This window comes from Littorina saxatilis, linkage group LG16 (genome assembly GCF_037325665.1).
Source record: "Littorina saxatilis isolate snail1 linkage group LG16, US_GU_Lsax_2.0, whole genome shotgun sequence".
Classification (NCBI taxonomy): Eukaryota; Metazoa; Mollusca; class Gastropoda; order Littorinimorpha; family Littorinidae; genus Littorina; species Littorina saxatilis.
This window is the reverse complement of record NC_090260.1, coordinates 12,141,915-12,168,925: the sequence shown is the minus strand read 5'-3', so window position 1 is coordinate 12,168,925 and position 27,011 is coordinate 12,141,915. Positions and strand designations below refer to the sequence as shown.

Genomic DNA, 27,011 nt, shown 5'->3' with positions numbered 1-27,011 from the left:
ACAGGTTGTAATTTGGGTGGACAATTGTACAGCCCACAATAAGAACTGGATGCTGTTTTTAATTCTAGCTCTCCTTGTAAACTCAGACAAAACAACTGTCAAGGAAGTTGAACTTCGATTCTTGAAGAAAGGTCACACATTCATGGCTGCAGATTCTGCCCACGCCGCAGTGCAGAAGTACATGTCGCACACACATGTCCTGAACAACTTCCAGGACTTGATCGACACCATAGAGTAAGCATCAGCCATCTCCCCAGAAGTTCATGAAATGGGATTTCAGAGACTGGGACAACGCTGTAGCACGTGAAACACAGGCCACTGCTAAGCACAGTGGGGATGGTCAAGTTGAGGTACAGTAGTCCCTTCCATTTCCGGCCCTTTCGTGGGCGTGAACCTAGCCGGAGCGGCCAGCTTTCCCATGACTAATGAGTTTTCCTTCTATAATTGACTCTTAATGGCCGTTAACCTGTCTGACGCGGTCAACGGTCACTGATTTTTGCCCTAAGGTGCCCCTCTTACTCGACAGGAGCGGCCACTTAACGGCCACTTGTCACTTTCGCGGGCGAGCGCCTGTGGTGTGTGTGTGTGTGTGTGTGTGTTGTGTGCACAGACGGCACAGCACGAGCAGACGACATGAATACTTACGCATGCGCAAACTGTAAATACAGACATGCGCATACATGTACATTTACGGCAGTCACTTCCGGATCGATCACAGCTGATGTGAGTTTGAAACACTTGTTTATCTGACACTCAAATACATATATAATAATCCAAACAACACACATAGAAACATACGAAACAATAGCTTAGCCAGGACGATCGAGTTAAACACGCAAATAATTAAGATGTATAAACGAAAGCAAAACTAACAGAGACAATGAATCGGCGGCTCGTGGATGATCGCTTTCTTTTCTTCATGAAAACTTGATCGTGTTTTTTGGGTTTTTTTGGAGGAGGAGGGGGCCTGTAATGAACGGCCACCTGATATTTGCGGTCACCTTTGCAATGACTAATGGGTGACCGGATATGGCAGGTACTACTGTAGTTAGTTGTTGCTTTTTGGGTCCAGCGGACCATATAGGCCAAATCAGGATGGTCCAGTTGATTTGGTTAGTTGTTGCTTTTTGGGTCCAACAGACAATATAGGCCAAATCAGGATGGTCCAGTTGAGTTAGTTAGTTGTTGCTTTTTGGGTAGAGCGGACCATATAGGCCAAATCAGGATGATCAAGTTGAGACAAGGCATTTTTCAAATACACGTCAAGGTCGACATGTCTCAAGATTGGTTGGTTATTTTAGTTTAGCGTCTCTTCAGCATGTTATTGCTATTCAAGACTTATGCAAGTATGTTTTGTATTATGTCTTGTTTTTATAACAAAAACATTTGATTTGTTCATTCAGGAACTGACAACTAAGGTGACATGCGTCACATGGAGAGCGCTGGCGGAAGCTGATCTGAGCTACCTCATCTTCTTCAACAAGAGAAAAGTCAAAGAGGTCAGTTAAATCAGAGACATACATACAGAGATGAGAAGCGAGGGCCGCTCGCGTGAACTCTTGGGCTACCGCGCTCGGTCAGCGTGACCTCGCGCGGTTGTTAGCCATCATCCCGTACTAAGTTGTTGTTCGCTTGCTCTCTGACACCGATTTGAAGTGCTTTTCTGTCATATTTCTTTGGATATATCCAGCTTCAGACGAGAGATATCAGTGGTAAGTAAACTTGATTCATATTCTGTAGCTTCAATAGTGTAGTGTGCACACGAACGCATTTGAGAGGATTGGCTTCCCGAAGTGAGTGACAGTCAAAAACGGTTCCTTCGGTTCTTGCGGCCATTGTTTCTAAGTCTATTGTGCGTGGAGGCAATGTTGGGAGCTAATATTTTCTTTTGTGCGCAACTTTGCATTCCCTTAACTGGCAAATGCATTACTGGTGTACACATTAATCTGTATAATTTTTGACGCGCTGTAATAAAATTTGATGCTTTTAAGTCTCACTCAAGTGGTTCCCGCACTTACACTGGCGTGTGGATAAAAAGTTTTTGAGGAGAAATGAGCGAAATTGCTTACTTTAGGATAATCTTCTTCTTGTGATTTTCTGTTTCTCTTGAGTGCAAATAATCAACATCTTGCATGTTTTATTATCTATGATTTTCTATGAAACAGTTATAACTCTTTAAAAACACATGTATTGCCAGCTTGGCGCCAGTGGGAGGATTACTTGCCCCTGCCGTAGGCGAAGATAACGCGAACAATTGCCAGCTTGGCGCCAGTGGGAGGATTACTTGCCCCTGCCGTAGGCGAAGATAACGCGAGCGGGAAGACAGCGCTTCGCATCTCTTCTATCTATGTCTCTGGTTAAATGTATTGACCAATATGTGAGATGTTTTGTACTAAGCAGTTAAGTACTGATTCCATATTGAAATATTCTGGAATAATCTCTTCATTTGTTTGCTCAATCTGTCTTTACTTCTTCTAACAAATGGCACATACAGTGGAGTCCAGCTATTGGTCAGGACAGCACAGATGGTTGATCAGGGTGAATGCCCTTGATACTCTCTAGCGCGAACAAGTGAAGAAGTCGCACTCGGTGGTAGTGGCTAGTTCCGGAGCAGACAAAGCAGACTACAGCTTGTCCCAGATGCACGACAGAAATGGATTCAAATCTGAAAATACGAGGAGCACGGTGCACAGTACTGTTGCATTTGCAAAAACTATCGAGGAAAACTTGTCGATGGCCGAAAAATTTCCCTTCATCGTTTTGCGGCCGATTCGAAGACAGAAAGTGTGTGGAAGAAGAGAGTCTCCCTCGTCAGAAAGATTTTGTCTTCAGCCCATATCACAGACTGTGTAATGAACACTGTGTTGGACGCAGAGGGCCTACGAAATCGGCGACGATACCTTCACTGTTTCCTTCAAGGAATTTCATGACCTCTGTGGTAAGTACAGGTGAAAATCAGTCTTTCTCCGTGTCTTTTAGCTAAAGCTGACGGCAATTAACCTATTTGGAATCATGTTACTATTCCTGTTAGTGTACATATGCGTGCGCGAGTAGTATGCTTCGTATGGTATTTTTATCTGTTGTCTTATTATTTGTTTTGTCTTTTAATGTGCACCACACTGAAATTTCTCTGTATGAGATAATAAAGTATTCGTATTCGTATTCGTCTCTTGCATGCACATTGTTCACTTGCTTTCTCTCTCGCACCACTTACCTACCGAGTTAAGCACTAGCAATGAAGATTTAGGCTTTACAGTCAAGCAAGCTGCACACTTTCCATTGTTTCGAGTTTCTTGAACATCTTTAGATAATTGAGTTGTGTGAAAATTACTAGCCTTAAATCCTGATTAATAAAATAATAAAAAGATAAAGTACTGGCTCTTTTGTTAAATTTTACAATGCTCATTAGCCAATGCGGTTGGCGGAGTCATGGCACTGTAATTATGGTATGAGCCTAAAATTAATCATTATACAAGAAGAGCAAACGCTCGATCGAGTCACTTTCGCAGTTCTGAATATTATATGAGGCATCAGATGGACAGGAAGAAATTGCTATTCACAACACAATGAGTCACGTTCACATAAAATTTGAGCCCGGTCACTTTTATAGTTTCCGAGAAAAGCCCAACGTTAAGTTGTGTGTTGCCGAACAGAAAAGGCTAGTTATCTCCCTTGTTTTTCTGATAACGTTCGTAAAAGGCTACAGATGTAAATACTTTGATGTAAAGAATAATCCTACAAAGTTTCAATCACATCCGATGAACTTTGTCAAAGATATAAAATGTCTAATTTTTCCTTTGACGCTGACCTGTGACCTTGAAAAAGGTCAAAGAAACCATCGTTAAAGTGTAGAGGTCATTGGAGGTCACGACTAAACAAAATATGAGCCCGATCGCTTTGATAGTTTCCGAGAAAAGTCCAACGTTAAGGTGGTGTCTACGGACGGCCGGCCGGACGGCCGGCCGGACAGACTAACACTGACCGATTACATAGAGTCACTTTTTCTCAAGTGACTCAATAAAAGGTTAATTATGTGATCATCAATATGTGCCATGGATTAAATTGTATGGCAGTCTATTAGTATTACAGAACTGTCTATTTTTTCAGATTTGTGAAGCTGACCAAGATACTTTTCTGCATGGATCCAGTTCAGGATTGAACAACCGACGCAGAAAAACACAGATAGGACATGTAAACATTTTTGTCTTCTTTTTTTAAAATTATTTTAGACATAAGAAAAATTAACAAATGTTGGGATACTACATGCAGCGTTTTTACATTTATTTTGTGATGTGGATACCCACATCAGTGAGCTTGGCATGGATTAACAAGAAGGGCAAAGCCCATACGACTCACATGCTTGACCTTGACCTTTACATGACCCTGACAGGGTCAAGGTCAAATAACTAAACCTAGCAATGACATCATACACTAAGAACTGCTTTACACATTTTTCCTACCAAAATACATGTGACCTTGACCCAAGGTCATGCAACACAAAGCTGTTAATTCAAGACATAGGAAGTACAATGGTGCTTATTGGCTCTTTCTACCATGAGATATGGTCACTTTTAGTGGTTCACTACCTTATTTTGGTCACATTTCATAAGGGTCAAAGTGACCTTGACCATATGTGACCAAATGTGTCTCATGATGAAAGCATAACATGTGCCCCACATAATTTTTAAGTTTGAAACAGTTATCTTCCATAGTTCAGGGTCAAGGTCACTTCAAAATATGTATACAATCCAACTTTGAAGAGCTGTGACCTTGACCTTGAAGCAAGGTAAACCAAACTGGTATCAAAAGATGGGGCTTACTGTGCCCTATATATCATATATAGGTGAGGTATTGAATCTCAAAAACTTCAGAGAAAATGGGAAAAATGTGAAAAATAGCTGTTTTTTAGACAACATTTATGGCGCCTGCGACCTTGACCTTGAAGCAAGGTCAAGATGCTATGTATGTTTTTTGGGGCCTTGTCATCATACACCATCTTGCCAAATTTGGTACTGATAGACTGAATAGTGTCCAAGAAATATCCAACGTTAAAGTTTTCCGGACGGACGGACGGACGACTCGGGTGAGTACATAGACTCACTTTTGCTTCGCATGTGAGTAAAAAAAATGGCAATAAATTTGTAATCATTTGGTTGCACAGTTTTACGAAGATTGAGTTTTACTGTTAAACTGTTGAGTTGTTAAAAGGACTAGTAAAAGATTATTGGCTTTGCACTCCTTTCCTTTTGTAATTGTACTGTATTATCTTTTTCAGATTTGTGATTCTGACCAAGAAGCCTTTCCGTTGCATGGATCGAGTTCAGGACTGAACAATGGAAACAGAAATCCAAAGGTAAATTATAATAATGTTGAGCATGTTCCTTCACTTGTTTCAAGCTGTATTTAGGCAGGGACCTAAAGGATGTTAAGATGGATGAAAATATATCACAGCAAAAGGCACCGGCTTCTGTAAAGAGAAAAAGATAAGCAACTGGTCATGAACATATTATTGACTCTTATGAGAATCATAAAGAGTCTATGTAATGACGCCTGTAGGTCAGTGAAAAACAAGGGCAATAACTCGGGTTTTCCACCCACCTCTGAAACTTTAACATTGGGCTTTTCTCAAAAGCTATGGAACCAAAATCTTTGAAACTTGGCAGGAATATGCCCTGTATTGATCTTTACAATTGTGCAAAATAGGAATGACCTTGATCTTTTTTCAAGGTCACAGAGTGTCATCAAAGAAAAGAAAAGGCAAATAAGAGTCGTCTGAGCATTTTCTTCTTGTTATAAGCCTGTACAGATGCCTTGTATTTTGTGTTTATTATTTAATACAGTTTTCTTACATGATCTTTCTAACATAAAATCACAGAATAGAGTTTTTTTGGGGTTTTTTTGTGGTATTTTTGATGGATTCATTTTAAATTGTCTTTGCTTTTGTGCAGGACACAACAAGTGCTCCGCAAGCTGAAGAGGTAGAGGGTGCTGACACGACTGATTGCCCAGTCAGAGAGGTAAGCAAGCTCGTTCTTTTTAATTTTTTTAATCCTGTCAATATGATTATGAAGACCTACTCAATACTGCGACAGGCATGTGGCATAATTTCATAATCAAAGTTAACTGGGTAAAACATTGCCCACATATAGCATTTGGGACTTGACCAACCAGATGAAAAGTATAAATAGAGAGAAGATATATTATTTCCCTTTCAACATTCTGAGGAGTAAACATTGACTAATAAGAACTATATTTAAATCTATTTAGTATTAGCATCAAGTGGTTAATAAAATTGTGGGCTGTAAAGTCTTGCCATAAATTTAATGTTTAATTAAATCAGCAGAATCAATGCATGTACAGATTGGTTTGAATCTTATTTTCAGGTAGACGTCCAGACTCCCAGTCTCCATTTCATCCCTGATGCCTCGACTGCAGTGTCCTCCATCCTCCTTCATGACTACACCGGCCCACTCACTTCAGCCCAGCTACCAACCAGCGCTGCAGTTGCAACGAATGTGTGCCAGTTGGATCTAGAGGACCGCTGTACTGCCAGCATCTCCACCCAGACTAGTGTTGCAAGAGCTAGTACCAAGGAAGCAGGGATGAACACAGTGAGCAACCCAACTGAATATAGGAATCAGACAAGGCCGTACAGACAAACATTGATCACGTGAACAGTGCTACACAGTGTGTTTTGCCAGCCCTAGTGTTCGAGGACATCAGCAGCAACAAGGACAAGGTGAACTTCTACACTGGGATACCAAACGGGGAGACATTCAAGGCTGTGTTTGATGAACTGTCCAGTGACAGAGACCATTTGAGGAGGGAGGTGGGTGAGCGGAGTCAACTCCGCTATGTTGACGAGTTTCTGTTGGTGTTGATGAGGCTGCGTTTAGGACTCCTTCTTGAGGACCTAGCTGACAGATTTCGAGTTTCGAAAACAACTGCCAAACAGATCTTTAACAGATGGATTGTCTTTTTACACACTAACCTCCTTCCCTTTATTGTATGGCCAACCAGGCAGCAGGTTGATTCCACAATGCCTAACGATTTTAAGACATTATTTCCGAGAACAAGGATCGTGATTGATTGTACAGAACTTTTCACACACAGGCCTTCATCACTCATATCACAAACACTCACATACAGTCATTACAAATCCACCATGACCTGGAAGGCTTTGATAGGAATAACTCCCCATGGTGTTCTATCATTTGTTTCCGACCTCTGGTTAGGTAGTGCTAGCGACCAACAGATTACTTTGCGTTCAGGTTTATTGGATATGTTAGAAAAAGGTGATGCAAGGGATTTAAAATCTCAAAATACACCACAGAGAGACAGATTGATTTGATTATCCCACCAAAGAAAAACAAAAAGAAGAAGATGAGTGGTGAACAGATTATTAAATCCAGAAGAGTAGCGTCAATGAGAATTCATGTTGAGAGGTATATGGCCCGAGTAAAGAAATTCCGAATTCTCTCAACGGTTTTGCCGTGCACAAAGGAACCTAATAAGATTTGGAAAGTCTGCAATGCACTGACAATGCTGTATCCTCCTCTAAACCAGGCATGAAAACTGAAGAAAAAAAAATACTGAAAACAAAATTCGAAGGCGTGCAGCGCCAAGTTTAAGTTTCGCAGGTGCGAAGCGCCAAGACTTCTAGGGGGGTCCGGGGGCATGCCCCCCCGGAAAAAAAAATTTTCAAGGGTGCAATTTGGTGCAATCTGGGGCTATCTGAGCCTTAAAATTGGATTCAAACATGGCCCCAAAACTATTTTACTATAACTATGACTAGGAAAAAAAAAATAGAAAAAAAAGGAAAAATACGGAAAATAAAAAAAAATACGGTTTATTTTTTTCAAAAATACGGAAAATACGGAGAATTTTCATGCCTGTAAACCCTCGTCATAAAAAATAGCTGGTCTGATGATGAAATTGAACGCATTCTGTGAAATAGAAGAAGTTTATTTGTTGTTGATCTTTGACCCAAGAGCAGCTGACAAAACGTATCTGTGTGTACAAGTGTGGCAAATATTCTGATCTGTTGATAAAAATCAAAGCATTCTGTGAAATGCAAGTTTGTTGTTGATTTCTGGCCCTAGGGTACTGACAAACTTTGTATAGATCTGTGTGTACATTCTGTGAAGATACAGCGGACAAACTTTGAACCCGTGTGTATAAATCTGGAAAAGAATCTGACACTCAGTGACAGCTGATCTTCTATTGAAAGCATTCTGTGAAATGAAACTTTGTGTATTGCTGAACTTCAAGGGTGTGACACTGCAAGCACAAGTAGGCAGGATAATGCTTTGAGAAAGTGTATGTTTTATCAATAGAGGCCTTAAGATCATTTTCGTTTTGTCCCACCACATTCGTTTCGTCCCATATAAGGAAGTGCTACGTTACAAAATTTGTGTACCCGTCACTTCCGGTAGGTTGCGAAAAGAATTTCGCTACAATCAGCCACACGAAGTTCGTCGATTTGGGCAATTCCACGAAACTACTTTCGTAAGTATAATATGGATATTTCTAGATGACAATCATATATTTATTGGAAATTAGTTACTAGATTGTTTTTAAGTCTGTTGATATTTTGCTATCCAAAGGCTTAGAGTGGACTCTAAAGTCGATTTTTCACTTGTTTTCTGAAGCATACATTTGGTCAGGTTGGAGTAAGGATTATTCAAGATGGCGGACACGAGCCGATTGTCGATTCATATGTTTGGAAGCAATTTTGTCTGCTATCTGGGATAAAACAGTTGAGTAAGTGAGTTAAATCTTACTTTGAGTAGTGTTTCATATTTCACATGTGTAAATTTAATGTGTAACGTCGGGATGCAAGTCAATTGCGCATGTATCGTCAGCGCTTCTTTGGCTCTATGTTTACTATTTTAGTCATTCGGTTTAGGCTGATTTCTCGTCACTTTAGTTTTACTGTTGTAGTTCCTACCTTGCACAATGTTTTCAACCATAATATGCAACCAAATTATCAAACTGTTTCCGAGATTCTTTACATCTATTTGTTTGTTTTGTATTGAATAAGGAATTGATATTATGATAAGCAAATAATGTGTACTGATTTGTTTCTTTCACTTTCAGTTTCAGTCTAAAATTCCTACTTGTCTTGTGTGAATTGTTGTTATTTGTTGTGATAAGCATCTCTTGGTATGTGACTGGCTGTGGGAAAATGTCTGGCACCTAACTCTCTCTCTCTCTCTCTCTCTTGGTCTCAATTCTCAGGATCATGTCTGTGTACACCAGTTACATGTATTATAACATGAGTATCCGCTTATTCAGAATTTTTTTTATCTACAGACTTATAAAATGGACCTTTTCCACGCTGACGCTTTCGAAGAACTGTCGCTAGCAGATACGCTGGATGATTGGCTAACTCTGATGGCCACAGGAGGTGATCAGCTGCTGGACTTGGCCGTTTTATGTCAAATTTTCCGGCCCAATGCCAGACCCGAACTTCTCTGCGAAGAGTTTGACCTCTTCGGTATGCCGGAGTACTTCGTGAGAAAGTACATGCGTTTTCGCAACGCACATGATGTCATGACGATGTGTGACCTGCTCCAAATGCCTGCTGAGATGCAGGCAGCCAATGGAACGAAAACTTCAGGTACTTTTTTTTCTATGTTAATGATTAGTTAAAGTTTGTGGCAGCTATTGCACTAATCCTTTAAGTAGCTTTAATGTTCTGTTTGTTTTTCTGGGATGTTTGCTACAATATTGTTCTTTAGATTGTAATTGCGATTGAAGGACCTGCTGCAGTGTGATGCTCACAGTCACAAATTCTGCTTTTAGGTGAATGACTTCATTGTTAAAACTGACTCAGTGACTGGTCAGATTTTGTTTAGGGCGGGGAAATAGCTCAGTCGGTAGCGGTGCTGGCTTCAAAACCAGTTGACGTTCTCGGCGTGGGTTCCATCCCCACGGTGGGCGAGGGATTTATTTCCCAGAGTCAACTTTGTGCAGACTTTCCTCGGTGGCCTAACAGTAACACCCCTGTGTGCACGCATGCGCACGATAAAGAACCCAAGTTCACAGGGCTAGGGAAAGTCTCAAGGTTTGAAACATGAAGACACGCATGCAGGAAAAAATTATATGGGTAGCGCCGTATACTGTATGGCAGCTCGCTTTCCCAAGGGAGAAAGCAGCCTGAATTTCCTTGAGGGTAACCTCACAGGACTATATAAAATCTTATCCTTATCCTTTTAGTGGTTTTTAGTCACAATGGTAGTATTCCTATTAGTGACTTGGTAAAGATGTTAATAGTTTTGTTATTATATGTGCAGGTCTAGAAGTGCTGTGCATCGTTCTGCGACGCCTTGCCTACCCCTGCCGATTTGCAGATCTCTGCGCTATTTTTCCTCGAAACGAGCCAGAGCTTTGCTTGTTGTTCAACCTGGGGATTCACCATATTTATGACAATTTCCACCACAAGCTTACTGCTTTTAATCAGCCCTGGGTGGCGGCACCAGAGCTTCTTAGGTACTGCCAAGCAATTGCCAGGAAAGGAGCACCCTTGCAAAACTGCTGGGGTTTCATTGATGGCACTGTACGTCCAATGTGTAGGCCTGGTCAGCACCAGCGAGAGGTGTTTAACGGCCACAAGAGGGTGCATGGACTAAAATTCCAGAGCATTGTGATACCCAACGGCCTCATCGCTAACCTCCACGGGCCAATTGAAGGGCGTCGCCACGACTCCGCTCTCCTGACTGCAAGTGGGGCCATGCAGTACATGGAGGCAAATTGCAATATAGATGGGGCACCCCTCTGTGTTTATGGAGATCCTGCATACCCCCTTAGGCCGCATCTTCATCGCCCACACAGGGGGAACAACCTCACCAGAGAGCAGCAGCAGTTTAACACTGACATGTCATCTGTGAGGCAGGCAGTGGAGTGGGGATTCCAGAAGATCACCACTGAGTGGGCTTTTTTGGACTTCAAAAAAAACCTAAAATTGTTCCTGTCTCCAGTGGGAAAATTGTACATGGTGGGGGCACTGCTGGCCAATTGCCACACATGCATGTACGGCAGCGAGGTGGCAAGTTATTTTGAACTAAACCCCCCTTCTGTGGAGGACTGCATGCGCTGATTGTGTCATGTGTTCATGTGTTTGAGATTATTGCGGACGACTGCATGCCCTGATTGTTTAATGTAACATTTTAATAACAAAAAGAAGGCACTTAAAAATTCTTGACTGGATAGCTTTTATAGTTGAGGCGGAAACACTAAACTGCAGTCAAAGCATATATCAGAACAAGTTTTTTTTTTACTCCATTTCACTGCGTTTCTCCTGTTAAGATAATTTGGTTGATGTACTTGTGAAAGAATGTTTTTTCAAGACACGTATTGTTTTTGCAGGGGGCTTTTTTTCTGCATGTATTTGCATTTCTGCAATTGCTATGTTAAAGCCATTGTCATTTGGGTAAATGGAATGTATGTACAGCCTTTGGTTTGTTAAATTCTATGTGGTGATGAGGTAGTAAATGTTTTCCATCCAGATTCAAGATATGGGATTTGAGTCAACAAGTGGTTGTGTGTGATAAGGATGTTGGTATGTACAAACTCAAACTGCAACCATGACCCTGTGACATTCACTACATACACAAATGAAAGTAAAAATATATGAGCTGTGATATGTTGAATACGGTATTTAATGCAATATTTGTAAATGGAAAATTTCCTAAATAAATTATCATTTAATTAATATACTTACCCGAATCACATTAGCATTGAGTCACCTGAGATGCTTATCACTGAAAAACGCTTACCCGGCTAAAGAATTTAAAGGGAAGCAACCCCATCACCAAAACGAAAGTGAAAGTAGCTTTGGTAATGGGCCAGTACACCGGGAGTTACCTCCCATACGGGTGTATGCCACGTCACTTCCTCTAGGAACACGTGCCTATTATCATACGGCTTTAAAAAATCTTAAAACCATAAGCGGGGCAGGTGGGAGGGAATACAGTATGTGATTCGGGTAAGTATATTAATTAAATGATAATTTATTTAGGAAATTTTCCATTTAATATCATATTCTTACTCCGAATCACATTAGCAGATAACATCAACAAGGCGGTGGGCTAGAAATGAATCAAAACTCACCATCAAGTTCTGGACAGGAACTGGCCTGCTGCTATGAGCGCTGGAAGGCCTCTGGAGCCATCCTGTCGAAGAGCTGTGACGTCCCGAAGATAAAAGTTTATGAAAACATCTTCGGAACGCCAATACGCAGTTGTCAGCACCTCCTCTAGACGTCTGGAGCGCAGAACTGCCAGAGAGGATGCCCACGCCCTCGTCTCATGGGCTCGGGCCGAGTCAAGTGGCAAGGAGGGCATAACCCCCCCCCTCTTTGTGCGCCTCCACTCATAAGCCTGCTTGATGAGCGAGGACACCCACCGGGCCAACGTTACCTTCGACAAATCTTTCTCGCGCCTAGTAAGGAGAGAGATAAACAACAACTTCTGAGAACTAGACCGAATCGGCTGAGTCCGGGCTAAGTACAGACGAAGTGCCCTCACAGGGCAATTGACCGAATCGGGGTCACCCGGGGCCAACGCGCTGGTCAGAGCCTTAACTCTAACCAGCGGAGAGGCCTGCCCCGGAGACTGATTCTTGGCCAGGAAATCAGGCCGGAAACGCAAAGATGCGGAACCGTCCGGCTCAAAGGAGATATCTCCAGGCTGACCCGACAGGGCGTGGACCTCGCTACCCCGTCGGGCCGTAGCCAACAAAAGGAGAAACAGCGCTTTGCGAGTGACATTGAACAGACTGGCCTCGCTTAAAGGCTCAAAATCCGCAGAACGAAGGAATTCCAGGATTAAAAACAAGTCCCACTTGGGAGCGGGCAAACGAGCTTTAGCTTCCTTAAGAGCAGCCCCTTTAATGACTGCAGCTATAACGCCCCCGACTCGAACAGAACGACCAATCTGCTGAAGAGTCGCCGAGATAGCGGAGCGCCGGACCCTCAACGAGGAGACTGAGGCGCCCTGTGAAGACATGAAAGAGAGGTGGTTAGCGACCTGAATAGAGCGCGGAGCCACCGAACTCACCCCTCTAGCTGAACACCAGGCAGTCCATGCCTTCCAGTGGGAAGCATAAACTGAAGAGGTGGACGCTCTATGCGAGCGAGCCACCAAGTCCAGAGTCAAAGACGACGCCCCAGAGCGCTTCAGCGAGTCCCGAACAACTTCCACACGTGAAGCTTCAGAAGACTGGGCTCCTCGTGTGGAATGCCTGTTCGGGGCTGCACTAGTTCCCCTCGCACGAGTGCGAGAGGAATGGGGGGCCCTTGGGCAAGCCGAAGAAGATCTGGAAACCAGACCTGCGACGGCCACAGAGGAGCGACCAGAAGAAGAAGGGCCGGCTCCTCCATCTCCGCTTTCCGGATTACTCGGCTGAGTAACGGAAAGGGAGGAGTCTGAAGATCTGTATGTGCCCCCCAACCCTCCCTGGACGCATCTGTAAAGAGGTCCAGGTCGGGGAGGGGCACGACGATCGGAACACCTCTGCAGACCCACTCCGTGTGCAACCACGGAAGGGTCGCAGACTGGAACCATCCCTGCAAAGGGATGAGGGCGTCCCAGTCCACCAGAGGAGAGTCCACAAACGGCTTCAGCGCGAACTGAAGCGGACATTTGTGGACCCGGCCCAGTGAAACCAGAAGAGCCATAGACTCCATCTGCCCCAAGATGGAGGCGAGCGAGCGGATGGAAGCCATCAGGAGAGGTAAAGTGGAGCGAATCTGAGCTTGGAGCTTGTCCACCCTTCTCTGAGAAGGCTGGACAGTCCAAGCGACCGTGTCGAAAGACATCCCCAGATAAGTGAATGTCTGTGACGGGGACAGCTCCGACTTTACCCGGTTGATCGAGAACCCCAACCAGTTGGATTCTCGAAGAACCGTCAGGGTATCCTGCGAACAGCCGCTCTGGGACTGGTTCATGATGAGCCAGTCGTCCAGATAAGCCCGCAGACGGATACCCTGGGACCTCACCAGTGCACAGACCTGTCTCACCACCATGGTGAAAATCCACGGTGCGAGAGACAGCCCGAAAGGGAGTGCGCGAAACTGGTAGATCTGATCTCCCCACCGGAAACGAAGCCATTTCCGGTCGGTCGGATGCATAAGAATGTGAAAGTATGCGTCCGTGAGATCGATCGAGGTCACCCAGTCTCCTGGGCGGAGAGAGTCTCGGACAGAGGCTGGCGTCTCCATCTTGAATTTTATCTCCCTCAAGAAAGTATTGAGGAGAGATAAATCCAACACGGGACGCCATCCTCCTGATGCTTTGGGAACAGCGACCAGACGCCCGTAAAATCCCAGGGAGCTGTGGACCCGAACTCTCTCCACCGCGCCCTTCCGCTCCAGGGAGGCAATTTCCGACTGCAAGACGGAACGTGCTTCCTGCGAGAAGGGGGGCTTGAACCGCGGAGGCACTCGGGTAAGAGGCGCCTTTTCCTCCCGCCAGAGTAGACGGAAGCCCGAACTCACCACTCCTACAATCCATTGGCTGTCTACTACCGACATCCAACGAGAAAGTGCCCGGGAGGGGCCTCCCGCCATCACCAAGGTGGAGGGCGGGAGGGAGGTGAGATCGGGAGCGCTTCATTGGGGGTGTGGCTTACTTCCAGAGCCGCCACGCCCCCTCCCCGATGCCGTCCTCTTCTTCCCACCACGAGCGGCCGGCGAAGCCTGCCGCTTCTGAGCTGGCTTGGGGTTAGACGATGTCTGAGCCTGCTTCTGTTTAGAAGGCTGAGACTGTTTCACCCCCTTCAGAGTGTAGTCAAGGAACTGACTGTCCTTGTTTGACTGAATCTCCTTCTGTCTGGCATCCAGTGCCAGCGGACAGAAGAGAGACTCCTCTGAGACCGGGGAGACTCTCAAGGTCTCCCTAGTAGCCAGCTCCGTGAATTGGGACTGCGAGAGGAAGAGATCCCTCCTGCAGAGTACCGCTTGGGTGTACTGCAGGGAGGAAAGACGCAATTGTTCCTCATTGACCTTGGCCAAAGCGGTCAAAAGCGCAGAGACATCGTCCGCATTCTGTTCTTCACTGAGAGTGAAAGGAACTAGCGAATCGGTCAATGCCCGAGACAGAGCCCGAACGAGAGTCTCCGCAATGGAGGACAGTTCGATCTGCCGACGTCCAACCTCCTCAGCAGAGAGGAGGGAAGCCTCGGAAACCGGCAAAACCGAATCACGCTTGATCGGTTTAGTCCGAAGAGGCAGCAATTCCCGGGAAACCGGAAGGGTAGCCCTAGGGAGTGCAAAAGACGCCAGCCAATTCTGGCTCTGATTGGGCATGCCAAGCTTCCTATTGGCCGTAGGCACGAAGGAAGAGGCTTGGGCAGCTGAAGCCACCCACTGCTGAGCTGATTCCGGAACTGGACCAAAAGGAAGCAGTAACGGAACAGGCACTGGCCGAATACCACTCCCCGCATGTGCTGGACGAACCAGTGAATGCGAAAGTTGGTAAGCCACTGACGGAGACTCGGCGAACCGGAAGGAAGAAACATCCTCCTGTGCCGGCCGGAAGTCCGCCATGGCAGAAGGAACGAATGATGCGGAAGAGTCCGCAGCCACCACCCCTTCAGGAAAATAACGAGACGTTACTTCCGCCGCGACGTCAAGAACAGACTTGAGCTTCGACGGAAACACGCCCCGCGACTCCTCGCTGACCACTGATGGAGCATCAGAATAGTCACACGTGGAACCATGACCGAAGTCACCAGTTCCGGAAGCAGAAGCATGCCCTGGCAAACCGGAAACCGGAAAAGCCTGAGCACTAACGTCATCCTGCCGCCCAAAACCCTGTGAAGGTAAAGGGTAAGCAGGACGACCATCCGCAAAAACCGGAGCTGGATGAGCTGACGTCACTCCCCCGACTGAGTGGAGTGATGCCTGCTCAAGCCTAGGCGCTTGAAAGCCGGAAGGCGCACGCTGTAATCCACTATCTGGTATCCGGAAGGAACCACCAGAAGAGGAAGAAGCGTTTCCGGCCGAAACCGGAAGTGTAGTCAACGGAACCGCAAAATGCGGAAGTGAAGACTGCACTGGTTGACTTCGCGATCCGGAAGGACCGGAAGTCAGTGAATACTCCATCCTGCCGCGACCGCCGTAGCGTGCCGGAGCGGACGGATCATCACTTCCGGCAAGTGCCGGAAATGCGGCAGTCGAAACCGACTGCCGCCGCTGTTCGAACAAGTCCGGGGCCTCGTAGGTTATCGCCGGAAATGAAAGATCAGCAAGGTATCGGTCGTGACCCGATGCGAAAGAGCTGTCCCCCGAAGGAGAACGTCCAGGCGCCTCACGAGGGCTATCGGACCAGCTCTGCTTACCAACCGACGCTGAAGAGGGAGGACGCTGCTCCAAGCCGGAAGTGGAGGACAAAGACACGGAAGCCAATGCCCGGACGTCACTGCCAGATGCCGGAAACGCCGAACTGCTGGCGACGGAACGCTGAAATTCTGCCTGCACCAAGCTGCGGATTTCTGGAACCAGTGACTTTAACAGAGAGGAAACCAACGCACCTTGTCCAGGTGCTAACAAAGAAGACGAAGTCTCCGATGTAGAGACAGGTGCAGAAGTAACAGTAGCGCTAGGCGCCGCAAAAGAAGCAGAAGTAGTAACAGCGCTAGGCGCCGAAATTGGTACAGCCAACAAAGTGTTACGCTCTTGGTCTGTAACAAGTAACGTTGCTTTGGAAGAGGAAGACTTAGCCTTAATTTTCCCCTTGGGGTCCGACTTGCCACGGCGCTTGTCTGAATCAGACATGTTGACAACAACACGTGGCAACGCGAAAAAAAAAAGAAATTTACTGAAACATAAGTCTAAACGACTGGAAAATTCAGTAAACACACGCACTAATGCGTTAACAAAATACTATAGCTAAACTTGCCCCACAAGCAGAGGCACGGAGAGCTACAAACAAAGTCACACGAGCTAGAAAACTAACTCACACAACAAAATGGCGACACGCAAGACACTGACACAAACGTCAACAACACGTGGCAAAGTAAAAAGATTTACTGAAACGTAAGTCAAAACGACTGAAAACACAGTAAACACACACGCTTACGCGTCAACAAAATACTAAAGCTACACTTGCCCAAACAGAAAGAGGGCACGCAGAGCTACTAGCAAAGTCACACGAGTTAGCTAACTAACTCACACAACAAAATGGCGAAACACGCAAGTCACTGACACACAAGTCCGTAAAAAACGGACAACGTACAGTAACGAAACAGCGCAAACAACCAACAACAAACGGGAACGAGCTCACCAAACTGTAGGCAAGGCGAGCAGACAAGCTGGGTAACGTGGCCGGCGGGTGTCACTCAAACACACAAGGTCAGCCACAGAGCGTCAAAAAGTGAACCGTCCTCTCCGAGGTGAAAAAGACGTATGATAATAGGCACGTGTTCCTAGAGGAAGTGACGTGGCATACACCCGTATGGGAGGTAACTCCCGGTGTACTGGCCCATTACCAAAGCTACTTTCACTTTCGTTTTGGTGATGGGGTTGCTTCCCTTTAAATTCTTTAGCCGGGTAAGCGTTTTTCAGTGATAAGCATCTCAGGTGACTCAATGCTAATGTGATTCGGAGTAAGAATATGATATTAAATTGAACATCAAAACACGCAAATTATAGCACAACAACCTTCAAAGACGTAGTCAAAAATAATTAAATGATCACAAAAGTAGGAATAAAAGAAAATAGCAAGAAGAGACAGCCTATACATAATCAGAGGACTACCACATTTGCCGCTGTTACAAATCTCGGCCATAGAATCTCACGTATAGATCCCTGCGCCTTGAGTCCGATTCTGGAGATACGCGCGCGATATAAGACTTCATATAACATAACGTATCGCTGCTTCGCTGACTAGATGAAACACGTACACTTCAAGGATACACAAGATGATACCTGGTAGTGCCTATGTTCACATTATGGAAGACAGGTGATAACATTAACAACAGGGCATCAGAAATAATATGAATGTGGCAGAATAAGGATAGCATGACTGAAAACTAACCGTCCGTCTCATGAAGATATAGATTTGCTGTACTGGCATTTGACTAGTAAGGAGCTAAGAAATGAAATCACATGGGCATTACTGATATTCCGTTAATTCACAACACCACTGGGTGTAGTGTTGCTGGAGTAAATTGCCAAACACAGCCAAAGTCTCAATCTTTGTAGGACTGACAGTTGTATCATCCCAGGTTAGACAATATCAACAAGGCAAATGAAATTAAGGAGGCAGCTGATTTACACAGTTCAACGACAACATGGGCATTCATCACGTAGTTACCAAATCAAGAGTGAAAGAACAACTCCCTTTGCACAACTATTCAATGGAAAATGAATGTACATATTTCACTCAGTTGATCACTCAGCCACAGGTGAATAATACTGCATTATAGGACGGAAAAGATTACGTTTACAAGTTATATAAACAACATTTACTGGAAAGGGAATTCTGTATCATATATTTCTATTTACTGCAAATGTATGGCTCAAAATCACTTACAATTCCGACATTTGTAACATCACTATCTTTATAAAAAAAAAATTTAAAACAATAATGCGAAGGAAATGCTCCTTCAGTCTGTTGAATATCCAGGTAAAAATTCAGCATTGGACTGATGACAATGACATAAAGATATAAATTTGCTGTACATGTATATGTATGACTAGAAAGGGGCAAGAACTAAACTCATATGAGCAAGACTGATATTCTGTTATTGACAACAACACTACTTGGTTCTGATAGCATTGCTTATTCTCACTGGAGTTTGTCGCATTGCCAAACACAACCTTAACCTGTGTACACTGACAGTGTATCGCCCTAGTTTTTGCAATATCAACAAGGCAAATTAAATTCAGGAGACAGCTGACTTACACAGTGCAACAAAAAAATAAAATCGGAATCCTTCAATGAATACTGCTACCAACGAACAAAGCTACTTAACCTCTCCAGTGCTCCTGGGTTTGAGCTAAGCTGTTGCATTCCATGTGACAAGGTAATGCAACGTGGGTGTTGTGTATGCATGTTTGCATTGATTTTCATCCAGACTTCAAATCAGGATGGTTTGAAATGTAGCAGATTGAGTGATTGGTCAGATTACTGGTGTTAAATGCTCGCTGAACACCTGCAATCTACTCATTGAACAGTTGTGCTAGAGAGGCACATCGATACAAGATTACAAGCTCAACTAGTCTTATTTAGTGTTACAGTGGAACCCCTCTCTAGCGACCTTGAAAATGTTGAAAAAAATCGGTCCTTATGGAGGGGGGTCCTTACAGAGGGAGGGGGCGGGGTCAGGGGGCCACAAAGAAAGTCACCTCAGATTTTCTTAAAAAAAAGAAAACAGAAGTTTGAGTTGCTGACGACTTTCTTTATTTGGTGTTTAACGTCGTTTTCAACCACGAAGGTTATATCGCGACGAGTTGCTGACGACTGTTTCCTCAAGTTAGTACTGGTAAGTTGAAAGAAGTAAACAAATAGTATCTGCACAAATGTGACCGTCCACCACGAAATGAGTCGCATCTCATGTCGGGCGGTTCTGCGCTAGGCCTATTTTAAGTCCGGGGGGTGATGGGTATCAATTTTGAGATTTCGCTAAAATGTAATTCTCCGGTCTTTTATCTACCCACATTTATTAACTGATAAGCTGCAAATGCCCTAAATATTGCATAAAATGCTTTTGAAGCACCCTACCGGTGCGTTTTTGTGAGATCAGCGATGTGTTTCGCCCCGAATCATACCATTTTGAGTCAACGATCGCCCCTACAAAACTTCAAATGGACCCGTCGATACACACATGAATGAAAAGGGCTTTTCTCCAGCTTTCACACTGTGTCATTTCTATTGGTTAGACTAAAATCAACTGACCAATAAGCTATCGGGAAATAATAAGAATTCCGTAAACAATACGTCACTAGGGGGAATTCCGTGTCTTCCATTGGCCGCCTCTGTCACGTGACCGCAACAACCCAATCAGCGCGAATTTCAGTCTGAAAATGGCGAACTCTCGACAAGCCGAACGAGTATACTAGCGAAGGCCTTGAATTCGGCCCGTGGAGCCAATATTCTCGACGCAAATGATTCCGAAGGCATTGGAGATTTGGTAGATTATTTTTCAACTCCTGCTGATCCTGAAATCGACGATGACGCCGATGAAAGCGATGAAGAGATGGATAGCGACAAGGAAAACGACCGACCTGAATCTGCCGACGAAAACAGTTGAGTAAACGAGGAGGAAGAGAAAAACGACGATTGAGATTCTAGCGACGAGGCTCTTGTTGATGCTACCACACCAGCTATTCAGTTCAACATTCACCAGTCAGTGACACTGAACAACAACGTGGAGCTGATGCTACCACACCAGCTATTCAGGTCGACATTCACCAGTCAGTGACACTGAACAACAACGTGGGGCTGATGCTACCACACCAGCTATTCAGGTCGACATTCACCAGTCAGTGACACTGAACAACAACGTGGAGCTGATGCTACCACACCAGCTATTCAGGTCGACATTCACCAGTCAGTGACACTGAACAACAACGTGGAGCTGATGCTACCACACCAGCTATTCAGGTCGACATTCACCAGTCAGTGACACTGAACAACAACGTGGAGCTGATGCTACCACACCAGCTATTCAGGTCGACATTCACCAGTCAGTGACACTGAACAACAACGTGGAGCTGATGCTACCACACCAGCTATTCAGGTCGACATTCACCAGTCAGTGACACTGAACAACAACGTGGAGCTGATGCTACCACACCAGCTATTCAGGTCGACATTCACCAGTCAGTGACACTGAACAACAACGTGGAGCTGACCATAGTGACGAACTTCGATTGCAAGTGCAAACTGAAAACACAACCGCACCAGCTGAACCCAAGTGATAATTCCAGTGCCAAATCGAGGAAGGGATGCATTTCGCAGTTTTTGCCTGAAGAAATTCTTACCAGGAGAAACGACATGGCTGAGTTTAATGAAGGTGAGTTTGTTTATGTTCTGTCTGTCATCACCCCCCCCCCCCCCCCCCCCCTACTGTCACCTTCCCCTTTGTCTTCACTTATACCAGAAACATTATGATTTTGCTTGTACTGTATCCATAAGGGTCACTCTCCTGGAAACTGGTCAGTCGAGACAGCGTACAAAAACATTTAAATAAACAACACAATAATTACTTTCCTTTATTTTTATGTGTTTTGTTGTCTTCAGTGTTATTTGGAGCAACAGTGTGAACAAGAACTAAAGCGTTTGTAAATTCTGTGATTTGCTTTGCACTGCAGAAGCTCTGAAATCGCCACTTTTTTCCATTCGAAAGTGTGACATGCTATCTCTGCACATACACATGCCTCAAATTTACCCATTTGATAACACATTTTTCTACAATTGTTGCAAATTCCTGTGTATGAATTTGATTTCACCCGCCCGATGCGCCCAAACGATCTTTCGATAATAACTTGGTTGCATTTGACCATGTAGAAACAATCGTCTCGCACGTCACGCTTGGTGTCCTATTTTTAGCTTCAACGCCATGCCCAAACATAACTTGTGCATACTGTTTCAGGGAATGGATAATTCTACTCTGACATAGCAAAATATTCGATGTGGTTAATCGCGATTGAATGAGATTCAAGTTGAGTCTGTAAAGCAAGTTTAATGAGATGTTCTGATACATCTGCAAGTGGTGTCCGAAAATTTGCGATACGTGTGAGCACATTGCAGAACTATTTTCTGGCAAACTTGCTATCTTTCAACTCATTCGGGCATGAATATAAGGGAGTCCCTGTGGGGGTTACACGGTGCAAACGTGTTTTCGTACAATCGAGCACGCGGTTAGACGCAGGAAAACTTTGTTGTTGCGGGGTCCGCGCCAAAGTTGACGACAGACGTGCGAGACGGTACATGTGATCACAACCTTTGAGGTAAGTTTGAGCTTTACAACGGCTCTATTTTTACTATTTAGCGTGTAGAACTTAAACCACTAATATGATTTTGTCATGTTTACAAACTAAATTCGAAAAAAAATGCCTTTCTGTCAGAAAAACGCAACCAAGTGGCAAATTCATGGGTAGAGTAGATCTGGGTAACAGTCCAATGTGAAAAGAAGTTTTCGTTTTTTATGATTGTTTTGCGCCTCTTGTTAGTTTATTTTCAATTTTTTTAAATGAAGATTAGATCATGTGGTTCAGGTTCATTTGTTTTGTTGAGAATCTTAAGAAATAGCGTTTGAATCTCTCATCATAGCCGGAGCTGTCTCGTTCGTATAGCAGGACGCCATTGCTGCTTTCCGCATGCGGTGTCAGCGATGCGTGCGGGACAGAAATTATGACAGATACTGGCATTTTCATTCGCACTGGAGCAGATTTTACAAAGCATATAGTCATTTTTACATTTAGTCAAGTTTTGACTTAATAACATAGAGGGGGAATCGAGACAAGGGTCGTGGTGTATTATGTGTGTGTCTGTCTGTCTGTCTGTGCGTGTGTGTGTGTAGAGCGATTCAGAGTAAACTACTGGACCGATCTTTACGAAATTTACATGAGAGTTCCTGAGTATGATATCCCCAGATGTTTTTTTTTCATTTTTTGGATAAATGTCTTTGATGACGTCATATCCGGCTTTTTGTAAAAGTTGAGGCAGCACTGTCACACCCTCATTTTTCAATCAAATTGATTGAAATTTTGGCAAGGCAATCTTCGACGAAGGCCGGACTTTGTGTTGCATTTCAGCTTGGAGGCTTAAAAATTAATTAATGACTTTGGTCATTAAAATGTAATTCAAATTTTATTTTTTTATAAAACGATCCAAAACTACGTTCATTTTATTCTTCATCATTTTCTGACCCAAACACATATAAATATGTTATATTCGGATTAAAAACAAGCTATCAAAATTAAAAATATAAACATTATGATTAAAATTAAATTTCGAAAATCGATTTAAAAACAATTCCATCTTATTGAAGTTATTCCTTGTCGGTTCCTGATTCCAAAAACATAATAGATATGATATGTTTGGATTAAAAACACGCTCAGAAAGTTCAAACAAAGAGAGGTGCAGTAAAGCGTGCTTATATGCAGCACAGCGAAACCACTACCGCCCTAAACAGGCTTGTCCGTTTCACTGCGGTCATTGTTAAAAATTGCAGTGCGTTCAGTTTCATTCTGTGAGTTCCACAGCTTGACTAAATGTAGTAATTTCGCCTTACGCGACTTGTTGTTTCTTTGTGTTACGAGGATGTGTTCAGGACAGAACCACTCTGGTTTTCAATGTGTGTATCTTGGGATCTTGACGGTTGTAACATGCACTGTTATGTACCTCAATGTGAGATGTAAAGCTGTGGTAGCAATTAAAATATCTGACTCCAACTGTTGCATACTTTTTTTTCAGATGCCAAGATGCTGCTAATGCTCCTATCCTTTCTGCCAGTCCAGTCAATGCTGATCCAGGAGCAGATCAGAGAGACCGGTACGTTTCTACTGTAAATAATTGTTTTAACATGTTTTTCATTAATCTTAATCTTATTATACTGGAATGACTTTGCTTGCGTGCAGTCATTTTTTAAATTTTCTGTATCCAAGCTGATTTGTGCAGACATTCCAAGCAAAGTCTTTCCATGGCATGGTAAGTGCAGGTTACATATGGAATCAATTACATTTATACATGTATTTCAAGTACCAAATTACCCCTAGTTGGTATGAATGGAGAGCTTCAGTTGTCTGCTTTTCTGAGGTAGACATTTCCAAGTTTATTGGTGTCACTTGCTCCTTGTATTTTTAATTCATGATGTAAACCTTTTCAGTTACTATTTTTAATTTTTCTATTTTAAGAAAGGTTTATTTGTTTGTCCACAGATTGACAAACTGGATGGGAATGGGGTGGTTGTTCGTTTCCTTAGGAAACAAGGATCATCGTTTGTGTGGCCTGCTGTGGAGGAGATATTTTTTGTGAAGTTTGAGGAAGTAGTTAAGGTGCTGCCTGTCCCAACTCTTGACAGGCGTGGCAGACACACATTTCAATAAAAAGTTGTTTCGTTTTGACTGAAATAAACCCATGGTTAACTGATATTGGTGTCTGTGTTTGTTTGCGGTGTCCATGGTTACACGCGAGACGTTCTGTGTCATTTGATGAATATCTGCATGTATTACCAAGATTTTTCAAAGTATGTCCATATTGCTGTTTTAAGTATTCATGGAGATTCTTTAAATCATACAATTTTGCAGATAGCAATATCTGATCACTTGCTGGAAAGGTTTTCTGTAAATTAAGAAATTGTTGATCTGGCGTCCTCATAGTAATCCCCCCATTATGTAAGTGTATGGTATATTTTGAAACTTCTGGTACTTCTATGAAGCAATTTCTATTGTATCTCATTGGAAATTGCATGATAATCACTTGTATTTTTTATGATAAGAGTAAAAATGTGCCTCTAATGGTGTCCTGTGTTACATGCGAGACAAGGCAACCTTCAACACATTATCTTAAATTACAACATTTCCAAAAGTTTATCTTGCTTTTCAAAACCTTGTGTTGGAAAGTTGAGATGTTAAACAAACCAAACACACCAAAATATTTCAATTTTGACTAACTTTATTTTTGGACACTCAAGTCACACATCTGACCAGTTTTCAGGAGAGTGACCCATAACTGTTCACTCTTTTTTTGTAAGATCATACTTGTGATCAGCTTTGGTTTAGGTGCAACAACAAGCTTGATTTTCTTCTTCTTGCTGCTTCCACATGGAACATTACATGATAACTTAATATTGATTTTATTTAAGGTTTGAATGTTGATTTTTTAGTTGATTTCAATTAGTAAACCACATTCTCCTGTTTGTGTGTTTCAGGCGAAAAAGACATGATTCTGCTTGGCGTTCTCGCTTCCACCCCAATGACTGAAGGCGATGTGGATAGGCTGATACCGTCTCGGAAAAGTACACGAAAACAGAAGAGAACAGCATACCTGATCGACTCCAAGGCGGTATGCAGACAGACGTTCAAACAGTACCTCAACCAGCAGATCCGGCCCTTCGTCAAACCTTGTGCGCAGGATATTGTGTGTGCCTGACCCTGAACGCAGCGTGCAGTTGGTGTGAGACGTTTGTGTTTTCTGTGGATGTTGGATTTAATTCATGTGTTTTGGTGAGTATTCGGTGGTGTGGTGCCATGGATTTCTGATGTTTGCTGCAACCAAGGTTTAGGTAGGATTTTTTGGTTTTCTCTTTGTTTCTAAATTCTGTAGGTGAACTAATACATGTATAATTTTCATTGTTTTGTTTGTTTTTGGTCTAGTTAAGATGTTCATTGTGCACAGGGTTGTCCTCCTTTCTTTCTCAATCTCCACTATCTAATATTACTGACATACAGTTAGTGAAAAGTAACTGTTTCGTTACTTTTGCCGGTTTCGGTTTCATAGAACTACTAATTATTAAAAATCATTACTAATTACTTGTCTATCACTTATGCTTGTCTTTATCTTTCTCAATATTTTCATACATGTTTAGTGAAAAGTAACTGTTTCGTTACTTTTGACTGTTTCGGTTTCATAGAACTACTAATTATTAAAAATCATTACTAATTACTTGTCTATCACTTATGCTTGTCTTTATCTTTCTCAATATTTTCATACATGTGAAGTAATTAATCATAGTAAGAGATGAAAACTTGAGAAAAAGTTCCTACTTTTTTTCAATGATATTATTTTTAATCAACTTAAATAATTAACATAAAGCTAATAAACTTCAAAATAAATGCATAACTATGATGTTATTATGTATTTTATAGTGCAGCATGTCTCTGTGAAAGAACATATCAAGATTTGTTAATGATTACTTTGAAACAATAAACTGACTTACTTTGCCTAATCCTGTGTTCCTTTTTTTCAAATTGCAAATTTTCACACATAGTTCAAAGCTTATATTTCTCTAAATAATATTTTTTGGGGGGACAAAATTGCTCGACATGCTAGTTTATGCACTGCCTGATGTGTGCAAACATTTGTAAGGAAATTGAGGGCTGGTTGCTATTAAGGAAAAAGTTCTGGGGAAAGTCAAAGTTGTTTGGCGCTGTTTTTCTCAGAACCGTCTTTTCGAAGGTCACCTTAGTCACGGGCTTATAACTCAAAAAGTTGTTCTTTTCTCAAACGGTTTTTACCACTGGATAGAGCATAAAAAACGCTTTAAGAAAATGTAAAATATAAATGTTAAAAAACATGAAAATGTGAGATGCGACTCATACCGTGGTGGAGGGTCACAAATGTGAAAGATGCACATGTTATTGTTAGTGTTTGGTGTTGTGTTCCTTTTGAAATTTGTTTATAAAAAAAACCATAAACACTAATTCAATAGTGGAAGTTATGGAAGTGTTAAGTGCCTCTGTTTCAGAATCCAAGCAAATCTGTCATCTGTATGGATGGAAATTTTGGCCTGGTCCACAAAAAAAGGAGGACAAAGTCTGCGGAAGATTTACGCCATGCAGGCCCTTTTTTTTTGAAGAAAGGCGATGTTTCTTCCTTCATCAACGACGTCTACAAGGAAAAACCAAGAAAAACACGCCAAGTGGGTCAGCCAAGAGAAAGTCTGATTTAAGATAATAAGATTCATTCTACAGCCTAACTGAAGGTTACCACTGACTAAGATGAAATACTATTGACATAGAATCTCATTGTGAATTGTGTAAAGAGCAATACAGATTTTAGCGAGCTTTTTGATTCACCTGAGTAACTGGTGAGTCTCAATGTCTGGACGGCCGGCCATACATACATGGACAAAAACCTTTATGTTGACGTTATCTCGGATGTTTTAGAAGTTAGAGCTTTGGAACTTTGCACACTCCTAGGGTTTGAGGATTCCAGAAGGGTGCATGGTCTTCGTTTACGATTTTAAAGTAGATTTCTTCAGCAGTTTTCCAAAGTCCACATGCAGTCATTGATGTCCCCTTTTTCCCACTGTCAAAAAAGGTTAATGAGAAGTTC

General features: G+C 43.1%; 1 protein-coding gene across 1 annotated transcript; it reads left to right on the top strand.

The window, feature by feature from the left end:
- Positions 1–8,347: 8,347 nt before the first annotated feature.
- LOC138950410 (uncharacterized) lies at positions 8,348–11,690 on the top strand. Its single transcript, XM_070322149.1, has 3 exons — positions 8,348–8,508; positions 9,316–9,622; positions 10,299–11,690. The coding sequence occupies exons 2-3, from the start codon at positions 9,325–9,327 to the stop codon at positions 11,099–11,101; spliced, it is 1,101 nt and encodes a 366-aa protein (XP_070178250.1). The 5' UTR covers positions 8,348–8,508; positions 9,316–9,324; the 3' UTR covers positions 11,102–11,690.
- Positions 11,691–27,011: the final 15,321 nt, after the last annotated feature.